Source organism: Xenopus tropicalis, chromosome 7 (genome assembly GCF_000004195.4).
Source record: "Xenopus tropicalis strain Nigerian chromosome 7, UCB_Xtro_10.0, whole genome shotgun sequence".
NCBI classification, from domain to species: domain Eukaryota; kingdom Metazoa; phylum Chordata; class Amphibia; order Anura; family Pipidae; genus Xenopus; species Xenopus tropicalis.
Genome location: NC_030683.2, coordinates 24,239,120 through 24,251,508, shown reverse-complemented (window position 1 = coordinate 24,251,508; position 12,389 = coordinate 24,239,120). Strand labels below are relative to the sequence as shown.

The 12,389-nt window shown below is 37.2% G+C and overlaps 1 protein-coding gene across 2 annotated transcripts in view; it reads left to right on the top strand.

Moving 5' to 3' along the window:
• Positions 1–12,389, top strand: part of dock1 (dedicator of cytokinesis 1) — a 215,706-nt gene that overhangs the window by 76,041 nt on the left and 127,276 nt on the right. For both annotated transcript variants that reach the window (XM_012959631.3, XM_002932662.5), the window contains exons 26-27: positions 1,785–1,912; positions 2,777–2,872. In XM_012959631.3, coding sequence (XP_012815085.1) covers positions 1,785–1,912; positions 2,777–2,872 — 224 coding nt within the window. The remainder of the gene's footprint in view (positions 1–1,784; positions 1,913–2,776; positions 2,873–12,389) is intronic.

Below are 12,389 nucleotides of genomic sequence, written 5' to 3'. Positions count from 1 at the left end.
CCAGTTATAACCATGACTTTATATTGTTCCCCATCCACAATACCTCCTTGTCACCCCTTTAAAAAAAAAACTAAACACTGTACACAACTTTACTGCAGACATAGTTTTGGTGCCTCTCTCTGTACGTCCAGTCATATTATGAATTAATGTAAAGCACTATGTAACTTGCTGCTGTATAAATAAATGATGAACTTGATAGAAAAGGGTCTATTATAAGGCGATAGGATGGCAATGGGAATTGATAAGGGAGCTTGTGTAATTTAAGCCAATGGCATTTGAGACAACACTAAACTTTTACTCCTGTAACAAGCTAGCAGAATAAAATATATGCTCATCTCTTAAAGGAGACATATCCTATAAAAATTATGAATGTACCCCTCTCCTCTAGATATAGAAAGATTGTGCTTAAAAAAAAAAAGTGTTTCGGACTGATTTATTGAGAAATTCCACAAAAACCACACTAGCCCCGCCCATCTGTTCCACTTCCTGCTGGCTGAATTCTCTGGATGTGCAGGGGGGCCAGCGGCTCTCAGTACACTGCACTGCAGGATAGGAACCAATCAGCAGCTAGGCTGACCTGATAGGGAACTGAAGCCTGTCTGCTTTTGTGAGTGCTAGGCTCTAGATTGGCTAGACTTGCTAGATTGGCTCTCCCCTCCCCCTTCTACCCCTCCTGCTTCTGGCAGGGAGCGTTAGGACATGCCCACCCTTCATTTCAAACACAGACAGAGAACTGGTAGGCTCTATAAAACGCTCCAGTAAAGGGGTCATTTTCACAGATAGGATTCATTTTTATCCCAAAGTGAAACCAGCACCATATATTATTCATAATTGCCTACAAAATTAGGTTTTTTTTTTTCATTTATCCAATATGTCTCCTTTAATATTATATACGAAAGATACAAAGGGAAAATAAAAGTTGTCCTTTATAATACACGTGTGGGGTTAATGCCTTTACCAACTGTTATCCTTATATGTAGTGCCAATAACTAGTAACACTGCTGACCACTTACAGTCTACTTTGGATCCCTTCGGCTTGTAAATCTGAGTAAGGGTGGCCATACATTGATGGATCTTGACCCACTTGAAGTGGATAATATTGTGTTGCCCCTAAGGCCAATATCAGGTTGACCTGATCATTTGGCCCAGACGACCTCATCAACAAGATTCGGTTCTCAATCCGATGCTTAATTAACATCTGATTTTGTCCATATATCAGTTGGGTAGGCAAGTCAGAAGGCCCCATACACGGCCAATAAGCTGCCAACTTGGTCCATCTCATATAAAATCCCATTTGAAAGGGGAGTATACGTTTTTTTTTAACATTACTAAGACTTAACACACTTTCTACCTGTTATTTAAATTATGAAATATCTATGTTTTTTGTTATTTCTTGCAATAAACTGGGAAAAATATGAAAGTGAAAGTTTTTTCGCATACCACTTCCTCTCTTAACAAATTACCAGTCAACTGAGAAGCCCGCAGTATAATAATCTGCACCTTATCTTAAGGCCTTAAATTGGCTGCAGCTGTTGGAAGGTTGGGTTGGAAGTTTGTTTATACAGGGGGCAACTCAATGGGCTGCTAATTAGTTTTGAATGTGCATGCACAAATGAATTTGTCAATTAAATGCTATCCAGGAACATCTCTTTGAGCACTGTAACCCACACTAAATGTTTATTTTAAGTTAAAGTGCTCATTTAATTCTTAAACTCACTTTTTGCAGAATTTACAACCCGAATCAGAACCCTTTAATTCTTTTAACCATTTTATTATTCTTATAGAATGCAGAGATATTCTACTGCCAATGATGATAGATCAACTTAAGTTTCACTTGGAAAGACATGAAGAACCTGAAGCTTGTTGTCAGCTGCTGAGCAACATCCTGGAAATGCTTTATAGGAAAGATGTGGTAAGTAACGGATTTCAGTCTTTTTGTGTGTGATGTTAAGTAAACCTTTTATTTCATAGCATTTTGAGTTATCAAACTATTTTAGATTTGGCTAAATCCTTATGTAAAAGATTTGGCCGAACACCAAATTGAATCCGAATCCTGATTTTCCTAATTTTTTTTACTCTCATGGAATCTGGACAGTAGTCAACTGTCCTCATCCTGCATTCAGCCTGCATCCTCCAAATCCTACAATTGCCTGCATACGTGATGTCAATAAGGAAAGGAACATCCCAGTGCAATGCATTGTGGGTTATGTAGCTCCCGCATGCTGTCTGTAAGCTGTGGAGTCATTGTTACAATTTGCAACATCAGTGTTTTAGTCCCTCCTCCCCTGCCAGCATTTCAAATGATGCAGAAAGAGAAGAACGGATTTCAGCATATAAAAATGTTATTTATTCCTACTTTTTCAAGGAGCAGATTCCTTGTTGTGTGGGGCAGAAGCCAGAGTTCTCCGTTAAGTTAGGATTTAGATTTGATCCAAATGTGATATTTAATTAAATAGAAACTGGCATCATATGATATTCCCTTCAGCTAAAAAGTATACAGTATTTAAAACATATGACACACCAAAAATTTGGGCGTATCAGTTTGTTAGGCAACCCCAGTCACTTACCTGAAATCCCGGGGGGCCTCTATGCTGTTGTGATCCGTTTTTTTATTGCACTCCATGTCTGCTGAAAACAAGTGCTTCAAGATCATGTGCGTGTTTCGGTTGCTTTTGCTGGATGTGTGGTTATAGATGTAGTTCACCTTTAGATTAACTTACTCATTGGAAGTAAGTTAATGAATTTGGAGCTTAATGTTACTTCTTTCTCTTCTCAGGGACCTACACAGCGCCACATCCAGATCATTATGGAAAAATTATTAAGAACAGTAAACAGAACAGTTATATCCATGGGCCGCGATTCAGAACTCATAGTAAGTGTCTCCAGCAAACTGCACATTTCTGCCTTCATATGAATATGTATTTATTGTAGCAAAATCTTTATCGCTATGTATTTTCTGTTAGCTTCCATTCCACACATTGATAGTTTTAACTTCCCCTTAATCGTCTGCTTGTTTGTGAAAGCACAGTTTCAGGCTGTAATCCTCCCTGTGTAAATGCTGAAAGGTGAATGCCATGCCTGTCAGTGCTGCTAGAACACATGTTGGATGGCGGCGTTTTCTCCACTGGTGTAAAAAACAGACATACGTCACATTTCGATATAGAATACACAGCCTCTTGGTATTTCCTATATTTTATTTCAGCTGTGAGTGGGAAGGAATTTCCTACCATTCCCTTTGCACAGTTAGAAATTCTCTTGCTTGGAGCAACATGTATATTTCCAGAAAACCTGTAGGAGGTGTGGGTTGTTCTTGTTTATATAGTAGGAGGCTATAGTGCATTGCTTATACAGAGCATTTGGTTCCGTATGTGTGTGAGGGAGCTTCCATTTTGTTCGCCTTGGCAACTACTGCAGCCGCAGTGGCAGACGTGGGTGCTTTTTTGCTTTCTAACCACCAATGGGGATCTTTTATTACACACAGAGATTATTATTAATATCTTGCAGTGTTTAAAAGCAAAATTACAGGAGTGCTGTGCTTCCCATGGAGTCAGTTTTAGATTAAAGGCTAACACTGCACGTACACTACATTGTACCCAAATATGCTACACTCTGCATGTGGTAAGTGCAGGACTTGGAGCTTCAGATGAATCCCCCACCTCCAAAACCTCCTCAAATCCCCAGTTTTTTGGCCTTTAGTTAGCCTTTAAAGTGGACCTGTCATCCAGGCATAAAAACTGTATAATAAAAGTCTTTTTCAAAAGAAACATGAAACCCAAACTCCTTTTTTTATTAACACATCCATACCCGTTACAAAAACATTTAAAAATCCCAGCTGTCAATCATAAATTGCCTGTCCCGCCTCTAACTTTCACTTTCAGTTCAGAACTTCTTAGGCGTCACTGCATTCCTCTCATTCCCCCTCCCTCCTCACTATGTAATTTTAAACCAGTGCATGAGCATGGGTAGCAGGTCCTCCCATACTGGCACAGAAATAAGATTTTGGCAGTATGCTAAGTTTGCCTTCGTAACAGTGCCACAAAATGGCGCCTGCCTACTTGCTGCAATTGTGAATTCCAAGGCTGAAGAAAATAAGATCAGAATAATTTCTGTAATGTAAGTGAAGTTTATTTTGCTTGACAAACACAACAGAAAACAATTTGGAATTATTTCTTAGGGTGACAGGTCCCCTTTAACAATTTGTTTCTTCTATTCAAAAGGGTTTTTTCCTTTTTCTTTCAAGATCAGTGTGTCTGTGCGAATTTGCTACTTTTTTCTTTTGCCATCCTGCTATGCTTTTGTTGTAAAGTAATTAGGACTTATGTTAAAGATGGGCTTTCATTACATATCCCCTGTAGTCCATAACAAGCTTTCTGGCAGCCAGTTACTCCCCAGCTGCACCAGTTCTGCTCCAGCCATTCTTGCAGCTGTGCACCCTACCCATAGTGACTGGCACAGCCGCTGCCATCAGCTAGGAAGTTGGCCTATTGTTTTGCAGGGTTTGTACAAGGGTGGCAATTCAGGCTCCACATGCAGTGAGGGATAACTGCTGCGCCCTGAGATGTCAGTACATTAACCCCTTCTTCATTTCCTGCACTTACAGAATCTTTCCTTTTGGATAAAAGTTAGTATTGAATTTAACTTCTCCTTTCAAACTAGTAATAATAGTGATATTGCAGCCAAGGGTTATTGTTAGCATATATTCTTACAAATACAGTATATTTAGTGCCATCTAAACATTTTTTGAGGGAGATTTTTGGGTCTTTGTGGCTTTTTTTCCCTTACACATGGAAATATAGAATTGTATATTCTGTTTATTATTGCATGCAGTAAAAATCTAGCACATTCTAGAGGATTACAACTGATTTAATGGTTTTATTTAAACGGCTTTATAGGCAATATTGTTCAGCCTGCAGTGTGTATGTGTTTTTTTTTGTTGCGCTGTGAATAGTCATTTTGAAATTCAGATGGTAATAAAATCACTGTATAATGGGGCAAGGGTCTGCCATCTGTGACTCTTCTTCTGCCTTTGCACAATTGTAACTCCCAACATCGCTTCTTGCACCCTTCTTTGGGGCAAAAACTGCTCTTTATAGTTTCTAAACAGCTGGTTTGTTCCTTTTTCCCCACAGTGTTTCCCTAACCACTTATGTCTTCAATACTCATGGACCCTTCATTTAACCTTGAGTATCCTTAGTTGAACCTTTGGTGCCAACTGGCAAACTTGTGATTTGACTGTCACGTGCTTTTTACATAATTAATATATAAAATTGTATTTACTTGGATAATTAGAAAGTAAAGCTATGCCATGGTACTTTTTAGATCCTCTTTAGGATCAGAACAAAGGGTCGCACAAATTCAGCACGCTCTTACACCCTTCACAAAGCTACTGGCACCCATAAATGCTCCGTAGTAACTTGTGGGATGTGTCAGTGCACCCATTCAGTCTGCTCTGAGTATTGCGCACATCTAATCAAGGAGCTTTGATATGCCAATTATTGCAGGGTTCCCTTGTACCCAGCTTTAACCAAGTAAAGCAGATATGAATGCCATTATTGAATCTGTGTGAGATGGCAAGTGTAAAATAATGCCATATCCACCGTAAAAAACGTACATGAGATTTACCAAAACTGAAATGAAAGGGAAGCTCCACCCAAACAATAGTTCAGTGTAAAAATGAAACTGGGTTAAATTGGTAGACTGCACAAAATAAAACATGTTCTCAATATAGTTAGTTAAGCACAAAAGTAATCTATAAAGGCTGGAGTGGGCAGATGTGTCTAACATAATAGCCAGAACACTACTTCCTGCTTTACAGCTCTCTAGCTGTTTTCGATCAGTATCCAATCAGTAACTTTGGGGGGGGGGGGGGCAGTTATGTCCCATGTGCCCCCCCCCCCTGACTAACTAAGAGGCTTAGAGGGCTGAAAGCAGGAAGATAGCACTCCAGCCTTTATAGATTACGTTTTTGCCTAATTATATCATAAATATTGTTTTATTTTGCACAGTCTAGTTTACCCAGTTTCATTTTCACACTGAACTGTTCACTATGATTTGGAACAGTTCCCTAAGCCTGGCACCCCCTTATGCTGATCTGGCTACTTTGAGACTCAAATAAAATATAACAGTGGTCGACTGTCCTCAGCCTCATAAAATACATGGATGACGTTAAGAACAAGGCTTCTTGTGGGTGCTAGAGAAAGGCTTTTATCAAATGTATATATTAAAAGGTAGGTTATTGAATTAAGATGGATCATAAAAATGATAAAAGGCTACAAATTCATCCTACAGTTTCCATGGGTTTGCATGTTTGCAATTTTATTTCTCATGTCCTGTTTATGTATGTATTGTACACAAATCCATCTTGTTTGGGGTTCTCTTTAATATTCATGTTGTACCTGCATCATTTTTTCTCACACATTAAATGTAAATGTGTGTATATATATATATATATATATCTATATATATATTTACATTTAATGTGTATTAGAAGAATCCTTTATCAACAGTCTAGTACACTCTTTTTTGTCTTTATGGCACTAACACAAAAACCATAACTTGTGCCTAATAAGTAAAACTGAGTGCAATATGTGTCCTGCTCATGAAATAATTGCTCAGCGGTAAGAGACCTGAATCCTGGGGTTGCTATTGGTATTCATCCATGGAAGTCTTCCTATGACACGGCACCCTTATACCCCCACAACTATGTATTTGATTACAGTTCACTACTACAGGTATTTTATCTCTTAGCAATCATTTCCAATCATTGCTTCTCCCCAGTTTCATTTTTTTCCTTTATTGGAATGGCTTTGTCTTAGTCACAGAATAGCGGATTGTTTTGATTAAACATTTATAAGCTTGCATTTGGACTGGGCCATCAGTTGCCTTAAGGTTGCAGAATTATGCATTATCATTATAATAATATCCACATCTCCATTTGTTTTTCACTTCTGCGGGAACCCATTGTAATTGAAGCACAGCTTTCATTTATTCCTTTTGACAAACAATGTAATTTACTTTTCCTTACAATCGTATTTTACATTTTTGCCCGACTGAGGTCCTGTGACATTTCACAGATTTCTAAATCGCCTTTGTGTGTGAGTGTTTTTGCGGGTTTAGGTTTTACATTTCTAAAAACCTAAAACCGCAGTCCTGTGGTTTTAGGTTTTCAATTTTCTCTTAAAAAAAATTGTCAACATTAAATAAACCCAATAAGATTGTTTTGCTTCCAATAAGGATTAGTATGAAGTACAAGACACTATTTTATTATTACAGATAAAAAGGAAATATTTTTAAAAAATTATAATTGTTTGCTTATAATGGAGTCTATGGGAGATGGCCTTTCTGTAATTAGTAACTTTCTGCATAACAGGTTTCCGGATAGCCTGTATTATTCTTTCAGTAATAGTTTGAAGAATATCTATTGTAAAAAACAAATTGCCATTCGCAGGCTGAGCCCCCATTCACTTCTTCAAGTCCCACTTTTCTAAAGGCACCCATATTCACACACATCTTGTTAAGGTTTCTCATTTATACCTGGAATTCCCTTCCAAGATATCATTGAATTGATCCCTGATGGATTAAGAGCCTGAAACAAACAAACAAAAAAAAATTCCAGGTCCTGAGCATTCTGGATAACAGGTCCCATACCTGCATTCATTACGTACTGAGGAAAAGTAATAGCTGAACCTGTTCCTGCTGAACATCCCTCTGGAACCAGCCAAAGAGGCAATGAAAAGTCAACGGTGCGGTGTCCATGCTTAAGAATAGTGACTCATTTTATATATTACACCCAAACAATTAACTAATTATGAAATACTAAATATGAATTGCAAAGAGTTGAGAGCAGTTTCTCTCTCTTCGCAAATGTCAGTAAGATTCTTGTTGCCCTTTATTTACCTTCATTATTATTTGAAGAAGAATAGTGCATTTTGGCAATGACAACATATAGACGTTTGTATTGTGCAATATAAACATACATATCTTTAATTAAAAACGTTAAAAAATACAGTAATGCTTTCACCCTTCCCTCCCAACAGATATAACAATTGCACTTCCTTCTAGGCGCTCGTCCACTACTTCACTTACATTTTAGGTTATACAGAAAAATAAGTACATTTTCATAGCCCTATTAAAGAACTCACTTTTTGTTTGTTCATAAAGCATTGTTTTACCGGGGCACGGTTACGGTTGTTATTTAAGGTGAATCTATAACAGCACAAACCACGTACTTGCTGCAAAATATCACATAGTGATAAAAACAGTTCTTCCGCTGCCCCCTACACCCCTCCCCCTAGTTCTCTTAATACTCCCAAGTCTTTCACTACTGGCGGTGTAATATTTAAAAAGTCTTAAGTACGCAAGTCGTGTTTCGTATTGTGTAAGCAATAGAAAAGCCTCAGTGTAATATTTGTATTTTTATCTAATTTCATGTTGTAATATTTCCCACCAAATGAAAGGATCCTTTAACAATTAGAAATAAAACATTTCTTGCATTTTAGTAATAAACAAAAAAAGCTATGGATACATTTGAAAGTTCTCTACGCTTGGTACTTGTCCCTTTCATGCAAGTTGGAAAGAGACAAGGTCTTGCTTTCACCTGATGTCCACCTTAAGAGACTGCGGCAACCATTTTAGGAATAAATAGGGTTAAAGGAGCTATAAGTACCTCCCCCTCTGCCCTTAAACTTAAAAGGGATAGACTATGATTCATAGTATTAAAGGAAGGGATTTGGTGCCCTAGAGGCAAGAAACATGTGTTGTCAATGAGAATGGAACACACTGAATGAGTAAACTGTTGTTTTTAAAAACTACTATTAGTCAGAATGAACGGATACTTTGCAGCCTTGGGCTCTTAATGCGTGAAAATAAACTAATTTAAGAGAAAAAAAGAAATCTACTATAGTACAGGTATAGGACCCGTTATCCAGAATGCTCGGCACCAAGGATATTCTGAATAAGGGTTCTTTCCGTAATTTGGATCTTCATACCTTAAGTCTACTAAAATATCAGTAAAACTAATTAAAATTAATTAAACCCAATAGGATTATTTTGCATCCAGTAAGGATTAATTATATCTTAGTTGGGATCAAATACAAGGTATTTTTTTTACAGAAAAAAATGGAGTCTATGGGAGACAAGCTTTCCGTAATTCAGAGCTTTCTGGATATCGGGTTTCCAGATAAGGGATCCCTTACCTGTATATTGCATAATTCACAATTCTTAAATCTGCTAATCAATTAAAGTAATTTCCTTTCACCACTCTATGCATCCCTTTAAACAGGGACATACCTTGTAGAAGCAGAAAAACTTACATCTATGGGCTTAGGATATATGAATGGCCCACTGTAGTGCTGACTAATAAATCAGATGTAAGTATATGTATATATTTATATACAGGAATGGGACTTGTTTCCAGGGCAAGATAAGGGGTCTCTCCGTAATTTGGATCTTCATTAAGTCGTCTACAAGGTTCTGTTTTATTATTACAGAGAATAATTAATTAAAATTGAGTCTATGGGAGATGGACTTCCCGTAATTCAGAGCTGTCTGGATAATGAGTTTTAGGGATAATAGATACTATACCTGTATAGATTTTATTATTTCCGTATGCATGATAGCTGATGTGATCATTTGGAGCAGTATAGTTTTAGCTTGGGCTTGAGTATTATAGTATGGAGGATATATTGTTTATGGAAATAAACTTTGGGATTATACAGTTCCTATAATAAGTATTTAATCCCCCTTGGAAGTTTACAGTCACAAAAAATTGAATCATAATTGATTTAATTTTGTGTGTGGTGGTGGGGTTATTTTGCACTGATCAACAAAAATAGACTCTTTCATGTCAAATTGGAATCATCATTTCAATGGGAAAAAGACCCAAAAATGAATTGCATAAATATACACCTCATTTAGTATGGCACACTTAAATCATCACTGGTGAAGCAAATTCTTTTCCAAAGTCACATAATTACTGAAAGAGAGACACCCCTGTGTATAGTCAAGGGGTTTTAAAAGATAGTAAAATAAACGCATGTGGATCTGGAATGTTCTGTTTATGGCAAGTCCCTACTGTGCCATAAAAAAAAGCCAGAGGGGGTTGATACAAGATGTAGGATTCTACTTTCCAAGTCATTGAATACACATTGAACAACTGAACTGGAAATAGTATGGTACAGCTGTAAATCTTCTAGGAATAGGCTGTCCTCTATAAGTGAGTGACCATGCAAGAAGGAGACTATTGATTAAGGCCACCACGAGACCTTGACAACTCTAAAGAAGATAGAAACCTAATTGGCTGAGATAGAAGAGACTTCAAATACAACTACTGTTGCTCCTGAAACTTAATCAGTTGCTGCTTTATGGGTAAGTGGCTAAAAGAAAGCCACCATTAACTAAAACTCCCATTGCAGATGACCAGGCAATGAGCCCCAAGCACACAGCCAGACCAACACAAGAATAGCTTAAAAACAATAATGTCAATGGCTGAGTCAGAGTTAAGATTTCAGTCCAACAGAGCGTTTGCAGCTGAACATGAAAAGGCTGGGGACTCATGATAGACCTGGCAGAGCCTGAACAGTTTTCACAAAGAGGAATGGGGTAAAATGTTGCAGAATCCAGGTGTGCAACACTGATAAAATTCAAAAACTCAAAGTGCAACCAGTGATTCTCTGTTAGTTTTTTTATTTTAATAATTTAATTGACTTTGCAGAGATCTGGTTTCAAGAGTCTATTTCTGTTCTCTTCTATTGTAGAGAAAAAAAAATCCACTGTGATTCTGTTTTCTATGACAATTAAACATGGAGATTTTCAAGGGGGTGAGACATTTCTATAAGTGAAAAATGTCCATAGATACTGTGTAGTTTCAGCGTATCCAATTTGTTGTAAGCACAGGAAGCAATTAAAAAAATTGAATGCGTTGGGTCCGTTAGTGGCACTGCATTCACTCTGGATTGTTCAAGCGTAGTATCAATAAATATTACAACATGAAATTTTAATAAGTTGTGTGTTTATTCTTAGTTTCATTCTAAAGGAAACTAGCTGCAGTAAAGGGAACTAGTGGCAATATGAGTTTTGCCTTTGTGGAAGCTAATTATAACATTCACAGATCTTTCATATTGTGACGCAGCCTAATGTTGATGTATCATATCCTGAATTGCTTAATGCTTGTTTTATAGTGCAGTTATAAGCATTCTCCTAACATGTATTTGTGATACTGGGGGACACTACACAGAAAAGGAGGTTTCTGTCCTGCAACTGAAAAAAGATATTTATTTCCCTTCACTGTTAAGCAGACAAGTAAAAGACTACCAAATAGATGTCGGAGCAGGAATGGAATACAGCAGTTTGAGTGGTGGAGCTTTATGCGTATCTAAACAAAGCAGGGAATCCGACATGGATGAAATATTTGATTATTACGATAAATAGCACCAAAACAAAGCAAAATATAATAAAAACACATTAGAAGAGGAATAAAATTTCTAATTTATTTTAAACCCAGACAGTACAGGTATGGGATCCCTTATCCGGAAAACCGTTATCCAAAAAATTCCGAATTACAGAAAGGCCATCTCCTATAGAATCCATTTTAATTAAATAATGTAATTTCCTTTTTCTCTGTAATAATAAAACAGAACCTTGTACTTCATCCCAACTAAGATATAATTACCCCTTATTGGGGGCAGAACAGCCCTATTGGGTTTATTTAATGGTTAAATGATTCCCTTTTCTCTTTTATAATAAAACAGTACCTGTACTTGATCCCAACTAAGATATAATTACCCCTTATTGGGGGCAGGACAGCCCTATTGGGTTTATTTAATGGTTAAATGATTCCCTTTTCTCTGTAATAATAAAACAGTACCTGTACTTGATCCCAACTAAGATATAATTAATCCTTATTGGGGGCAGAACAAGCCTGCTGGGTTAAAATTATGTTTAAATGATTTTTTAGTAGACTTAAGGTATGGAGATCCAAATTACGGAAAGTTCCCTTATCTGGAAAGCCCCAGGTCCCGAGCATTCTGGATAACAGGTCCTACACCTGTACTCTGAGCATGTTTTACCATCATTTCATTTAGACCATAGATTCCCTTTTTTCTCCTATTTTGGAAATAATAATGTCCTGTTAATGAGTACTTAAAGGAACAGTAACACCAAAAAATGAAAGTGTATAAATGTAATTACAATATAATGTGCTGTTGCCCTGCACTGGTACAACTGGTGTGTTTGCCTCAGAAAGACTACTATAGTTTATATAAGTAAGCTGCTGTGTAGCCATGGGGGCAGCCATTCAAAGGAGAAAAGGCACAGGATACTTATACATTATATGGGGCTTATCTACTAGTTATCTGCTATGTAACCTGTGCCTTTTCTCCTTTTTTCCAGCT